General features: G+C 51.6%; 1 protein-coding gene across 4 annotated transcripts; it reads right to left on the bottom strand.

Moving 5' to 3' along the window:
• Nucleotides 1-650: 650 nt before the first annotated feature.
• Nucleotides 651-12,275, bottom strand: Ccdc130 (coiled-coil domain containing 130). 4 transcript variants are annotated; one of them, XM_032887895.1, is made up of 10 exons: nt 12,201-12,275; nt 8,304-8,524; nt 6,689-6,742; nt 6,245-6,327; nt 5,172-5,263; nt 4,059-4,119; nt 2,917-3,059; nt 2,668-2,840; nt 1,476-1,614; nt 651-1,293 (listed from the first exon to the last, which is right to left on the bottom strand). In XM_032887895.1, exons 5-10 carry the CDS (start codon nt 5,173-5,175, stop codon nt 848-850), a joined length of 966 nt encoding a protein of 321 aa, XP_032743786.1. In that variant the 5' UTR covers nt 5,176-5,263; nt 6,245-6,327; nt 6,689-6,742; nt 8,304-8,524; nt 12,201-12,275; the 3' UTR covers nt 651-847. The 4 variants fall into 4 exon arrangements, with proteins under 4 accessions (XP_032743786.1, XP_032743785.1, XP_032743782.1 ...); XM_032887894.1 differs by having other exon boundaries at nt 5,182-5,263; XM_032887891.1 differs by having other exon boundaries at nt 5,208-5,263.
• Between the last annotated feature and the right edge of the window lie 598 nt (nt 12,276-12,873).

Raw genomic sequence — 12,873 nt, 5'->3', positions numbered from 1 at the left:
TGAGTCTTCCTTAGTCTACAAAGAGAGCTCCAGGACAGCCAGGGCTACAAGAGAAACCCTATCTTTTTTTTTAAGATTTATTCATTTATTATATATAAGTACACTGTAGCTGTCTTCAGATACACCAGAAGAGGGCATCGGGTCTCTTTACAGATGGTTGTGAGTCACCATGTGGTTGCTGGGAATTGAACTCAGGACCTCTGGAAGAGTAGTCGGGTGCTCTTAACCGCTGAGCCATCTCTCCAGCCCTGAGAAACCCTATCTTAAAGCTGGACCACACCTTGTTTCTATTGCTGGTGTGCCAGGATGATAGGTGTCTGCCCCTATACCTGGCTGGATTAGCGGGGGTTTGATGGTTGTTTCACAAGCATCCCTACTGGTTGGCCATGATCAGTGGCCCACTCCAGCCTATGACATGGAGCCTGGACGTTCTTCCTGCCTAGCTTCAGCGTTCTTTCTCTGGCTCCAGCAGCCTGGCCTCTTTTCAACCTTCCTAATGTAGTCCCTGCCCTCACCCCAGGCCATGGCCAATCTTGATCAGTATCTGAAACCCTGCATCATGCTGTGTGGGACCACACTGCTGTCACAACGGTGCTACAGTAGCATTGCTTAGCTGGGTGGAAGTGACAGCTGGGCAGCTACTAGGTGAGTTTAGTACCACAAGGCAGGGACAGAGAACTTTAATGTTCAGGTATCAAGGGTTACATCAAGGCACAGGCATCCTCACCAAAACCAAATAAATAATAATCTGTATAGGAAGATAAGTTTATGGCTGGGTTGGCAGCAATGCAGCCAGTCCCTAGGGTCTGGACAAGTCATGGTTTTTAGTCCTGGAGTTCTGACTCCCTTACTCGCTCTCTGAGTCAGAGTAGTCAGCCACCAGGGAGGTGTTGGGGGTGTTGGGGTGCAGCAGGTCCTCCTGGGAGGAACCTAGGGGTAAGGCTTGATCACTACAGTTTCTCTTAGATTCTAGTGTCTTGCTGGTCCTGGGTGCCTCTGCTGTCCCTTGAAGTGTCTTGCTGTCTGGGGTGGTTCCGGGTGGTCCTCTTGGTTCTTCTGACAAGGAGTTGTCCGCTGTACACTGGGGACTTTCTGGAGCTTCTCGAGACTTTCTCCTCACTATGCCCAGGTCCCCCGCTGCCCCTGCGCTGCCGGTGGGTGGTCTGCGGCCCCGGCACAGCTTCTTCAGGACAGTGCTAGCTTTGCTGCTGCTAGTGCTGGGTCCCTGGGCTGAGGGGAACCATGATCGGTGGATGATCTCTGTCCGCTTCATTCTCTGTTTGTCCTCATAAGCTGTAGGGAAGAGGGAGTGCTATACACGGGCCAGGGCTCGGGCAGAATAGGCACAGAGCATACCCCTGGCCTTGAGCTTTCTTCACACCAGTGTAAAGAACATGGCCCCCCAGGGATCAAGTGCCTCCAAACCCTGCAACCTCTGCTTCCCATGAACCCCCCAGCCTAGAGCCAGCACTCACAGTCCAGGGTGTGCAACCTTAGCAGGGCAGCCAGCCTGCGGTCATCCTCCGACTCTGGCACAAGAGGGATGGCTAGGTTGGCTTTCGCCTGCAGGGCCTGGTCCTTCTCTTCCTCCTCCTGCATAGCTTTCTTTTTCTCCTATGGGTGGGTGTGGCACACAGGCAGGAACATCAGAACCCCACCTCCTTGAGACCCAGTGGCCTCAGTCCAGCCACTGGGTCAGTTTCTCCCTTGACACTGAAGCAAGGGAAGGGCCCATACAGAATCTGTGATACAAAAGTGGTCCCATATATAGAGGTTCTGAACGTCAGAGTCCTGCATTCATGACAAAAAGATGGCCATGTGCCACAAGGCTACACTTTGATCAGTGATGGGCTGCAGGTATGACCTACTAGATAAATCATATTGAACCTGATAAAAAGGTGTGCTAGCCCATGCCTGTGACCCCAGGCAGGGATGAGAATTTAAGACCATACTTAAGCCTGAGACATACTGATGATTCTGGGGTCCTAGAATTTTTCCTACCCTTTTATTTTGGGGGTGGGAGGGCAAGGTCTCCCTCTGTAACCTAGACAGATCTGGAACTTGAAGTAGTTCCCCTGCCTCAGCTTCCTGAGTGTTGTGGTTAGAAGCATGAGCCACCGGGCCCAGCATTCTGTTTTTGAGGTTAGTCTCCTACTCCTGGGCTTGGGTGATTCTCCCATTCCAGTCCCGAGTAGCCGGAACCACAGGGAGACACCGTTGAAACTGGCTCCCTGCTTCTGTTGAAACTTAGTTCCTTCTGTGACAGCTTTTCTGTGACAGCTTTGGGGAGGCAACTTTGTGAGGGCTCTTCCTGGTTTATAAAGGAGCCCTAGGGAGCCTGTGCGTCCTACCTGAACCTTAGACCAGCAGGAAGTTGTGAGGAGTGAGATTGGGCACTCTGTACATAGTCAATCTGTAGGAGTGTCACTGCTAGACTTCCAGCTTGCACAGCAGGACAGAATATAATTTTAGAGTAGACTTCACAGCCTGTGGTGTTTGTTATGGTAGCAGGAAGAGATTTGGGCAGGGCGCGACTCTTGTGCAGCACACAGGGATTACGGGGTCAGCCAGCAAGTGCCCAGCTTGCAGGTGGGATGTGGGGACACAGGTCTGAACCATGGTCTCCCAGCTCGGAGTCTGTGCTGCTTCCCCGTGGGGTTCCCTCACCCGGAAGTGCCTCCGTAGCATGCTATTCAGAGCAAAGTCATCCTTCCAGGCATTCTGTGCCTCCTGGATGTGGCTGAGGGTGGGAAGGGCCTTCTTTAGCGTGCTGCGGTCAGCCTCACCATGCTCTAGGCGGAACATGGCATCTGTCTCCAGTTTCTCTTTCTTCTCATGCTCTGTAAGGACCACATAAGCATGACTCTGGGGAAGCAGCTGAGGGTTGTGTGGGATGAGCGAGCAGATGGTGCTCACCTGTGGTCAGCACCTGCTCATTGTCTTCCATGTCCCAACGCTCCTCCTTGCGACTGGCACCACTCACGATGACATAGTCACAGTTGGCAGGGTCTGTTTGCATCTCGATGTAGTTGACACAGAGGTGGCATTTCATCCGGAACCTGGAGTGGAACTGGAGTTAGGATGCTGTGGCCCTATCCTGAGAACTACTGCCCACTTCTTTTGGTGTACCACACTCTTCAAGAAGTCACTGAGTACCCAACCCAGCTCAGATCTGGGCAAACCCTGATGAAGATGCACAGGCTTGCATACAGAGGGAGCAACCAAGAGGCCGAAGGTGGGGCTGGAGGTTCAGAGTACAGGGCCTGCTCTGCATGCTCATGTTGGCTCTCACCCCAACTGTTAGAAACGTCAGTGTGAGCCAGCACTCCGCAGACTACACAGTAGGACCCTACCTCCACCTACAGCCCACCACCCAGACATGACAGCCGGCTTTTGTCATTTGCTCATCCCTTACCTATTTACCCACCCACCAGCCCATCCACTCACCTATCCCATCAATTCATTCATCCACGTCTGTCTACCCATCCATCTGCCTACCAAGCCATCCAGCCAGCCTGCCCATTGGTCCGTCTGTGTATCCGTCTTCAGATCCATCCACCTACCCATCCTCTACTTGTTTACTCTCCTACCTATTTAGTCACCCACTTAGGCATCCTCACACCCACCACTCCTCCCCTCTCCCCTCCATTGGCTCTTCTGTGCCAAACTGGGTGCCAACAGTTGGGAAAGCTGCTAGTAAGATAATCTGCTCTGGGAGGGGCTGCTGTGCCTAAGAACGCACCCAGAAGAGCTACCTCACAAGAGGTGAGAGCTTTAGAAAAGGGCCCTTTGAGGGCAGTGTTGAGACAGCACAGGGATGGAGCCATTTAGCTTGTGTGTAGAGGGAGCAGAGGTTACAAGGCTTGAAGCGCAGTGAGACCTTTTACTGGAGAAGGTGGGAACCATGAAATGCTGGAGGAGGGTGACAGACCGGATGGACAGCTCTACACAGGAAGGCTCTAGAGGAAGATGCTCAGATCTTTCCTCCTCAAGACTCCTGTATGGACCCTGTAGCCTGAAGCCATGCCTATCCCTAAAGTGCCACCAGAGGCTCCTACCTGTAGATCGGAGTCGTGTAGTAATTGCCGACCTTCTTCTTTTCTGCATTGTAGCGCACACCTGAGAGGGCGGGGAGAGAGAGGCTGGGTCCAAGGCACCTCTACAGCTTTCCTTTGGCTGGGAGGCAGACAGGATAATCTGCTGCCTGGCAGGGCAGGTGCCCTGGGTGGGCACAGAAACTCACAGTAGGAAAGAATGAACTTTGGGAGGCACTGGAGTACATGCTATAGACAGTGTGGACTGAAAAGAAGGTCCTGTCCAAGCCTGCTTCCACTGACTCCCAACCGTGTGTGCCTAAGCAGGGTGCCTTATTCCTCTGGGCCTCTGTTTCCCATCTCATCAAAAAGAGAGAGAAACGAGGGTAAAAATGTCGATGGAGAGCTGAGTGTGGGGTATGTCTGTGACCTCAGAACTTGGGAGGCAGAGGCAGAGCAAGATGGAGTTTGAGGCCAACCTTGATGACACAGCCAGAGCCTGTCTTAATAAATAAATACACACTACCTGAGTGAATAAACTCAGCTTTCATTATTCTTTTCAAAGATATCTGGATTCTTCCTGGGAGGTAAACCAGTCCTGTCTTCTGACTGAGTCGCAGAGCTTGACTGGAAAGAACTGAGCCTGGGTGCTGCCCATAGCAGGACCTCCCTGTCTTCCTCTCCGCCTGCTGCTTTAGCTTTGGCTAAAGGTGGCCATGAGGCATCTGCGGAGGTTCAGCTCCCTTCGTTTCCAATCTTAGGAACAGGACCCAGGGGCTTAAACATTCCCCAGGCTTGATCTCTGTTCCGACAGTGCACATCCTTAGGTAGTCTGCGGGTCACTCACTTTCCTCTCAGCCTCATCCTTTCCTCCCCAAGCCACCTTGTCTCCCAGCACTGTGCTTCTAGATTGTCATCGTCTTTCCTGCAGTCTAGCTAGCCCTGAGGCAGGACCCTGCCCTGCCCTTGCCCAGGATCTGGACCTCAGGGCCTAGCTTTCTCATTGCTCTCTGGTTTGGGTACCTGCCACCTTCTGATTTGTCAGAAGGTGGGGTTGACAACATCTCCAGTGTCTCATAGCACCTGGCAGAGGGGGCTGAAGGGGTGGGCAAGGCAGGTGGGGAGGGCGACGCTCACCCATGCTCACCCATTGCGGCGCTCACCCACGCTCACCCATGCCGATGTGGTTCTTACAGCCGTCACACCAGATGTTGTATGGCATTTCAAATCTAAACAAAGACAAGGACTTTTAATTGTCGTTGTTTTTCTTCTTTAAATGTTTTGTTCTTACATTTATTTATTGATTTAACCATTGTGTGTGGTGGTCAGAAGACGACTTTCATGAGTTGGTTTTATCCTTCTATTCTGCGGGTGTGGGGACTGAATTCAGGTTATCTGGCTTGACCACAAATGCCTTTACCCACTGAGTCATTGCTCCCCACACCCCTTTTTTCTTAAGATGTATTCTGGCTGTGTTACCTAGTCTATTCCTGAACTCTTGGACTCAAGTAGTCCTCCTGCCTCAGGCCACGTAGTCCCTGGTAGGCAGGTGTGTATACCTGTGCAGGCCCTGGCTGGCCACTCTTTCTTCTGTGCTCATTTCCTTTTTTTTTTTTTTTTTGGAGCTGGGGACCGAACCCAGGGCCTTGCGCTCGCTAGGCAAGCGCTCTACCGCTGAGCTAAATCCCCAACCCCTGTGCTCATTTCCTTATGCATCACTCTCTGGCTTGTCCCACCCAGATAGAGTCTGGCCCCAGGCCTGGAGTCAGGGTCTGATCACACAACTAATAGTAAAGAAGGTTCAAGGGTGTCAGGTCTTGTCTTGGCCTTAAGAGCCCTGGCACTTCTTCTTTTGGAGCCATAATATAGCTGGTCTGCTGGAAGAGAGACCCACTGTGGAGCAGTCTACCCATACAGGCCAAGGCCCCACAGGACTTGTCTTCTGCCTCCAAGCACTCATCAATAAAGGAAGAAGGCCTAGTCCCCCTTCCAAGCCCAGAAGAGGCGCCCAGCCTTGTTATCAATAAAAATGCTTATTGTTCTCTCATACAGCGAGAGTTGACTGATTGTTCTCTCACACAGTGATGGCTGACTGATGCACTGTCTACCAACTTCATGGAATTATAACCTTGCAGCATTGGGTCAGTCAATCAGGGGATATGAGATCGATGCAAAGTGGAGGTCTTGGGAGAAGGGGAGAAGTTTCTTACCGGATAATAAGGATGCCTTGTGAGAGCTTCCGAGCCCGTTCTCGAAGTGGATGGCTGTTGTGGTATCGGTTGAGAGAGCCATGCTGTGTAGAAAGGTAAGTGAAGGAGAGCGGGCTAAGCTGGGTAGCTTGTTCCCTTGCTGTTCCTATGCTGGGGGACAATGCCTCCTAAGTAGGAGGGGCTTCATTCTTACACCCTACAAGCAACATGGGAGGTGTGGAGGTACACAGCTTGGGGCCAGGGACAGACTTGTCCTTGGTATCTGAAGGAAGCAGTTCCAGGAGCCCCCAGGGACACCAGCATCTCTAGGAATGCTTTATATGTAATGGAGTGGTAGAGTTGGGTAGAGTCTGCACGCATCGTCCAAGGAGGGGCCTGCGAGTCTTCTCTAGGTGACTTGTCACACTTGGTCCCTAAGCTGTGCGGCTGTGGGGAGCTGCTCACCTTTTCGGGGTTGAAGTCCGGAGGATAGTACTTGTTCTGGCCTTTCCTTTCCCCCTGAAAGCAGAGGGAAAATGTTGGAGAAGGCCATGCAGGGCCTACGCACAACACCCCATATCCAGGTTACCATGTCCTCCTCCGGGGTCTAGACCAACAAGTGTGGTCTTTATCCCTCATCAAGAAAACTTCCCTTTGCAAGAGACAGAGACCACACGGAAAGCCACAACCGATCCATACGCAGGGTTGTGCAGCAGCTGCCCAACTGCAACCCCCCAACAGCTCTGGCACAGTGACCACTGTGGGAGAGGAGGCAGGAGATTATGAGGTCCAGAGGACTTTGCTGTGAGACTATGTCTCTTAGAGGCATTACAAGCCATACCCGTGAAGGTTCCCCCACACGACTGCCCAAGTGAGCTGAACAAGAGCACCAACCAACATGTCAAAGAGGACAGGGTGAAGACCATGAGGCCTCTACCCTATACACAGAACCACAGGCAACTGAGGAAAGCCGGGAGCAGGTGAGGCTGCTCTCCCCAAAGAGAAACACACCCACGGGTTCCCAGTGCCAAATGTCATCCCTAAAAACACACACACACGAGCGACAGTGTTTGCACTCAACAGGTTATATTTGGAAATGTGTCCATAAACACACATGCAAGAACAACCAATGACAGAAGAGGCCGTGAGTCTCAAGGAGAGCAGGGAGGGCAGACGGGAGAGTTTGGACGCTCACGGCAGGCAGGCTCAGCTGGAAGCAGCAGTGTTGCTGTCAGGGGTGGTGAGGCAGGAGCGGCTGCTTAGGGCTGATGGTGTCTGCCAGCCTAAGGACCTGCATTTAAACGTGGGGACCACAGGGTGGAAGAGGAACCAATTCCTCCAAGCTGACTACCACATGCACGCACACCTGCTCTACAATAAACAAAAGCATAATTATCTATTTTTAAAAGTCATTGATTAGCTTAGCTGTACAGGGCCTCCTTTTCAGAGGATGAGTTTCCTAGAGCTAAACTGAAGAAGAAAGTGGGCAGGGACACACACATTTCATAGTGGCTAGTGTAAGGCTGGGCTAAGGCAGGGCTGGGCTAAGGAAGGCTGGGCTAAGGCAGGGCTGGGCTAAGGAAGGCTGGGCTACGGCAGGGCTGGGGTAAGGAAGGCTGGGGTAAGGAAGGCTGGGGTAAGGAAGGCTGGGCTAAGGCAGGGCTGGGCTAAGGAAGGCTGGGCTAAGGAAGGCTGGGCTAAGGCAGGGCTGGGCTAAGGAAGGCTGGGCTAAGGCAGGGCTGGGATGTAGCTCAGTGGCAGAACTCCTGTCTGGAACTTGCAAGGCCCTGGCTTCCATCCCCGACTCTGAAGCAGGGAGGCATAATCCTGCATTTGGAAATGGATCTCTGAGGAAGAAGGACCAGGAGTTTAAGATCATCCTTAGCTAAATAGCATCAGGAAGGAAGGGAAAGGGCAGGAAGGGAGCAAGATCTTCATAGAGAGGTGACTGGGGGCAGGGTGTTCCAGTTCCCAGCGAAGCTCTGCAACCACCATATATGACAACCAATAACGACCACTCCAGGGCCTGGGATGGGCAGGGCTGCCAGGAGGAGTGCAGACCTGGGAATCCTCTACTCACCATCTTGGGAACTGCCTGTAGGGTCTTACTAGCAAGGCTCCAACTGTGAAATCAGCCTGGCGAGCGCATGCAGTGAGGAGTGCCCTTGGGAGGCTGCGGAGGCTATGGGATGCCCTGTGAAGATGGGGCTGTGTGGCCTTCTGGTTCTTGGAGTTCACAGGAGTTCTGAGCTGCAACCTGACGCTGAGCCTCCACAGAATGCAGGGGTAGCCAAGGAGAGCCTGGAGGGAGGGAGGGAGGCAGATAGACAGACAGACAGACAGGTAAGAGAGCCGTGTGGCTCCAGACTGTACACTGAGGTGACCGAGTACAATTGGTATCCGTCCTAGCCCTTCCCTCAATTCCTACTGCCTGTCCTGCTCCTGCTGCAGAAGCTGCAAAGGGCTCCTTTTAAATGTACACTTTTTAACATGAATTTCTCTGTGTGTGTATGGCATGTGAAGCACATGGAGGTCAGAGGACAACGTGTAGGAGTCAGTTCTCTCCTTTCCTCATGTGAGCCTTACACTACACTCAGGCTGTGGGCTTAGTGGAAAGCCACTGAGCCACCTCACCTGCCCAGTACTCACATAAACTCAGTACTCACATATACTCACCGGCCCAGTACTCACATATACTCAGTACACACATATACTCACTGGCCCAGTACTCACATATACTCAGTACACACATATACTCACTGGCCCAGTACTCACATATACCCAGTACTTACATACACTCACCAGCCCAGTACTCACATATTCTCAGTACTCACATATACTCAGTACTTACATACACTCACCAGCCCAGTACTCACATAAACTCAGTACTCACATACACTCAGTACTTACATATACTCACTGGCCCAGTACTCACATATACTCAGTACTTACATACACTCACCAGTCCAGTACTCACATAAACTCAGTACTCACATATACTCACCCGCCCAGTACTCACATATACTCAGTACACACATATACTCACACGCCCAGTACTCACATATACTCAGTACTTACATATACTCACCAGCCCAGTACTCACATATTCTCAGTACTCACATATACTCAGTACTTACATATACTCAGTACTTACATATACTCACCAGCCTAGTACTCACATATACGCAGTGTAACCATGCCCCGGCCTCCTAGAAGCTCCCATCTAGTTTATAATCAAATCTACAGGCTTTTCTGCCTCCCATTGCTCTCTGAGGAAGTCTCTTACCCCTCTCCTCTCTTGCTCTGTTCTGGACAAGCTGAATCCCTGGCTGTCTGTAGAGGCCAGGCAAGCAGACTGTTCCTGAATCACTGAGATGGACTCAGAACCTCACAAAGGCTAAGTCAGTACTCTCCCACTAAGCTCCACTTCCCTGACCCTCACTGGAGGATTCCAGGCAGGGGTCCTAGCACTGAGCTATAGCCTATGCCCAAGACATACTGTGCTAGCTTCAGTTGGGTCATGTCTCACTGCTGTGTGGGTAACTGTTAACTTCAAACCCAGGGCAAATGGCTGAGGCACCTAGTTAATATATCAAGTCAGACCTGGCCACCTGGTCCTCCCAGCACCCCTCAGTCCCTACAGATTAAGGGGTATGGTTGGTATATCCTGTCCCCTAAACTTTCTAGCCCAGGGGTTGGGCTACCCTCCTCCCAGAGGCATACACACACACACACACACACACACACACACACACACACACACATCTGGGTTTCTGTATCTTTGCCCTCCTGGGTGCTGCACATGATTCCCCCTGTCCTCTCCTCTCCTCACATGGTCCAGCTCAGTCTGGCCATGTTCTCTCTGGACTCTCCCAGACGGCTCTGCCTCTGCTCTCCTTTTATCTACAATAGACTTTCTGCTCCACTTAGGAGCAGTCATGACCTTTCTTTTCCTTTTTATTTTTTATTCAATGACCACTGAGGACTCACACAGCACCAGAGCCTGACGTTGGCATTGTGTGGGGGTAAAGCCTCAAATGCAAATTGAGGTGCCAGAATCCAGAAACTGCATTTAAGATTTTCCCCACTCTTCCCAGCTGCCTTGACAATGTTTTTATTTTTAATTGTTTTTTGTTTGTTTCTGGTTTTTTTGAGACAGGGTTTCTCTTATGTAGCCTTGGCTGCCCCTGAGCTGCCTGCTTCTGCCTGCTAAATGCTAGGAGGCCACTACCTCCTTGGGGGAAGTTTTTTTTTTTAAGAGAAATTTATTTTTAAATAGTGTGTGATTGTGCCCAGAGTCTAGGAGGGGACGTCCGACTCCCTGGGGCTGGGACTATAGACAGATGTTGAGTCACCTGACATGGGGTCTGGGAACTGAACTCTGATATTTCAGAAGAGCAGTGTGAGCCATCTTTCCACCCTTAAATTAAGAAAAAAAGAAATCACTGTGTGTATGTGTACAGGTGTGACTGTGTCAGTGTGTGCAGGTCAGAGGAGGAGTGGGAGTCAGTTCTCTCCTCTCCTCGTGTCGGGGATAGAACGCAGGTAGTCAGGCTTGGTGGGCATACCTACCAAGCCATCTCAGTGTGCCCTCTCCCAGATACTTATGATGGCCAAGTACTTAAATACCCAGCCAGGGCGGGGGGCACAGCTGCCTGAGTTTAAATTCAAGCTCCATCTCTTACCAGCTGGGGACCTGGGTCTGACTTTCCTCGAGTGCCCACTCATTACCTGTCAGAAGAGAATGCATTCTAGGGAGTGATGGTACATGTCTTTAATCTCAGCACTGTGTGTGTGTGTGTGTGTGTGTGTGTGTGTGTGTGTGTGTGTGTGTGTGAATGCGTGTGCTCTATGCTGAGAGATGGGAGGGCAGCTATAGTCACAGCAGAACCAGGAGGGTACACACTGAGTTTGAGGCCAATCTGGTCCACACAGCAAGATCCAGAACCACACAGGGAGACCCTGTCTCAAAAAGCAAAAACAAACCAAACAAAAACGAAACCGGGTCTGCTTTACAACGTTTAACATGTTTGAGGCATATCCTTCGATGTGCCTAGGCTGGCCCAGGACTCCAGATCCTCCAGCCCCAGCTTAAGCTTAAATGGCTAGTACCACAGCCAGGTTTCATACAGACTGCTCAGGTGGTTAGAGGCACAGGGGGTTCTTCAGTGCCAAGGGTCACTCCTCACCTCATTTGCCACAGCAAACTACAGCTTGGGCATCAATCTCCTCTCTGCTGCTTCCTAGCTGCCTGACTGTGGGCCAGCTGCTACCCGATTCCTACTTTCCCCATTTGGGAAAATGTTTTCTAAAGCATTCAGTCAGTGAGGATGCCATTGGGCGTCATCACAGGGCTTAAGTATTGAGAAGAGCAGGCATGGGACAAAGAACAGTGACAATTCCAGCTTTCTCTTACCTACTACCAACTATAAAAATTATTTTTGTTTTGTTTATGTGTGTGCACAGGTGCCCGGAAAGGGTAGAGGGTTGGATTCTCTGGAGATACAGACAGCTGTGAGCTCTGGAAACTGAACCCTGGTCTTCTGCTAGAGCAGTTCAAGGTCTTAACCACAGAGCCACCTCGCTAGCCCCCTTACAAATTACATTTATTTGTTTTGTGTGTGTTTGCGGAGGGTACAACGAAGTGGGGAGTGTAGGTCAGAGAACAGCCTATAAGAATCGATTCTTTGACCATTCTCGGGGGTCGAGCTCATGTCGTGAGGTTGGCCGCAAGCGCCACTACCAGCTAAACCACCTCGCCGGCCCCAAAGCTACTGTTCCCAAGCACCATGTTTCAACTCAGGCTAGGAGGGCTCATTTTCTCCACAAGACGCCTAGAGGCGCCATTGGCCGAAAACGGCGGCTGGGTCCTGGGAACCCGCTCGAGGCCGCAGGTCTCCCGTGGCAGGCCAAGGGGTGGGATTGAGGACCTGCCACCCCCGTCGCCGTCGCGGACCGGTCCGCACCCCGTACCTACCTGCCCTCTTCCTGACGTCACGCCTCCACCAGCCCGGAAGCACACCCGGAGTCTGGAACCCGCGGATCGCCCGCCTCTGCGGCCCGAAGGCGCCTGCGCGAGCCGGAGCGAGGCACTTTCGTCATCTTGATTGGCTGAGACTCTTGCAGACCGACCAATTCAGACCTGTCTAGCCGGCAAAAGCCCCGCCCACCTGGCGGGGCCCAATCTGAGATGGCTACCTGGTCCCTCCCTCCCGGAAGTTCTACTTCGCCTCCGCCCAGCCCTGGCGGCTGAGTTTTGGAAAGGAGCTGATTCGTTAATTTTAAGCTTTGATTTGACTGACTTTTGAGACCTGGTTTCTTGTATCCCAGTTTGGTTCTGGATCTCATCATATTGCTGAAGATGACTCTGCATTTCTGACTAGCCTTGTGATTTCCAAGTAGTGGGATTACCAATGTGCTATACACCACCCGCTGTTTACTTAGAGTTTAAAAAAAAAAATTATGTTTATGGTCAGGTGTGGTGGCCAACGCCTTTAATCCCAACACTCTGGAGGCAGAGGCAGGGAGTCTACATAATCAAAGGCCTGTCAGAAGTACACTGTCTCAAAAAATACATATATGTGTGTTGGTGATTGCTAGGGTGCTACAAAGGTGAAGGTATGAGGGTAGGAGAGTTAGAGGAATCTTTG

Source organism: Rattus rattus, chromosome 17 (genome assembly GCF_011064425.1).
Source record: "Rattus rattus isolate New Zealand chromosome 17, Rrattus_CSIRO_v1, whole genome shotgun sequence".
Lineage (NCBI taxonomy): Eukaryota > Metazoa > Chordata > Mammalia > Rodentia > Muridae > Rattus > Rattus rattus.
This window is presented reverse-complemented; position numbering and strand designations above follow the sequence as displayed.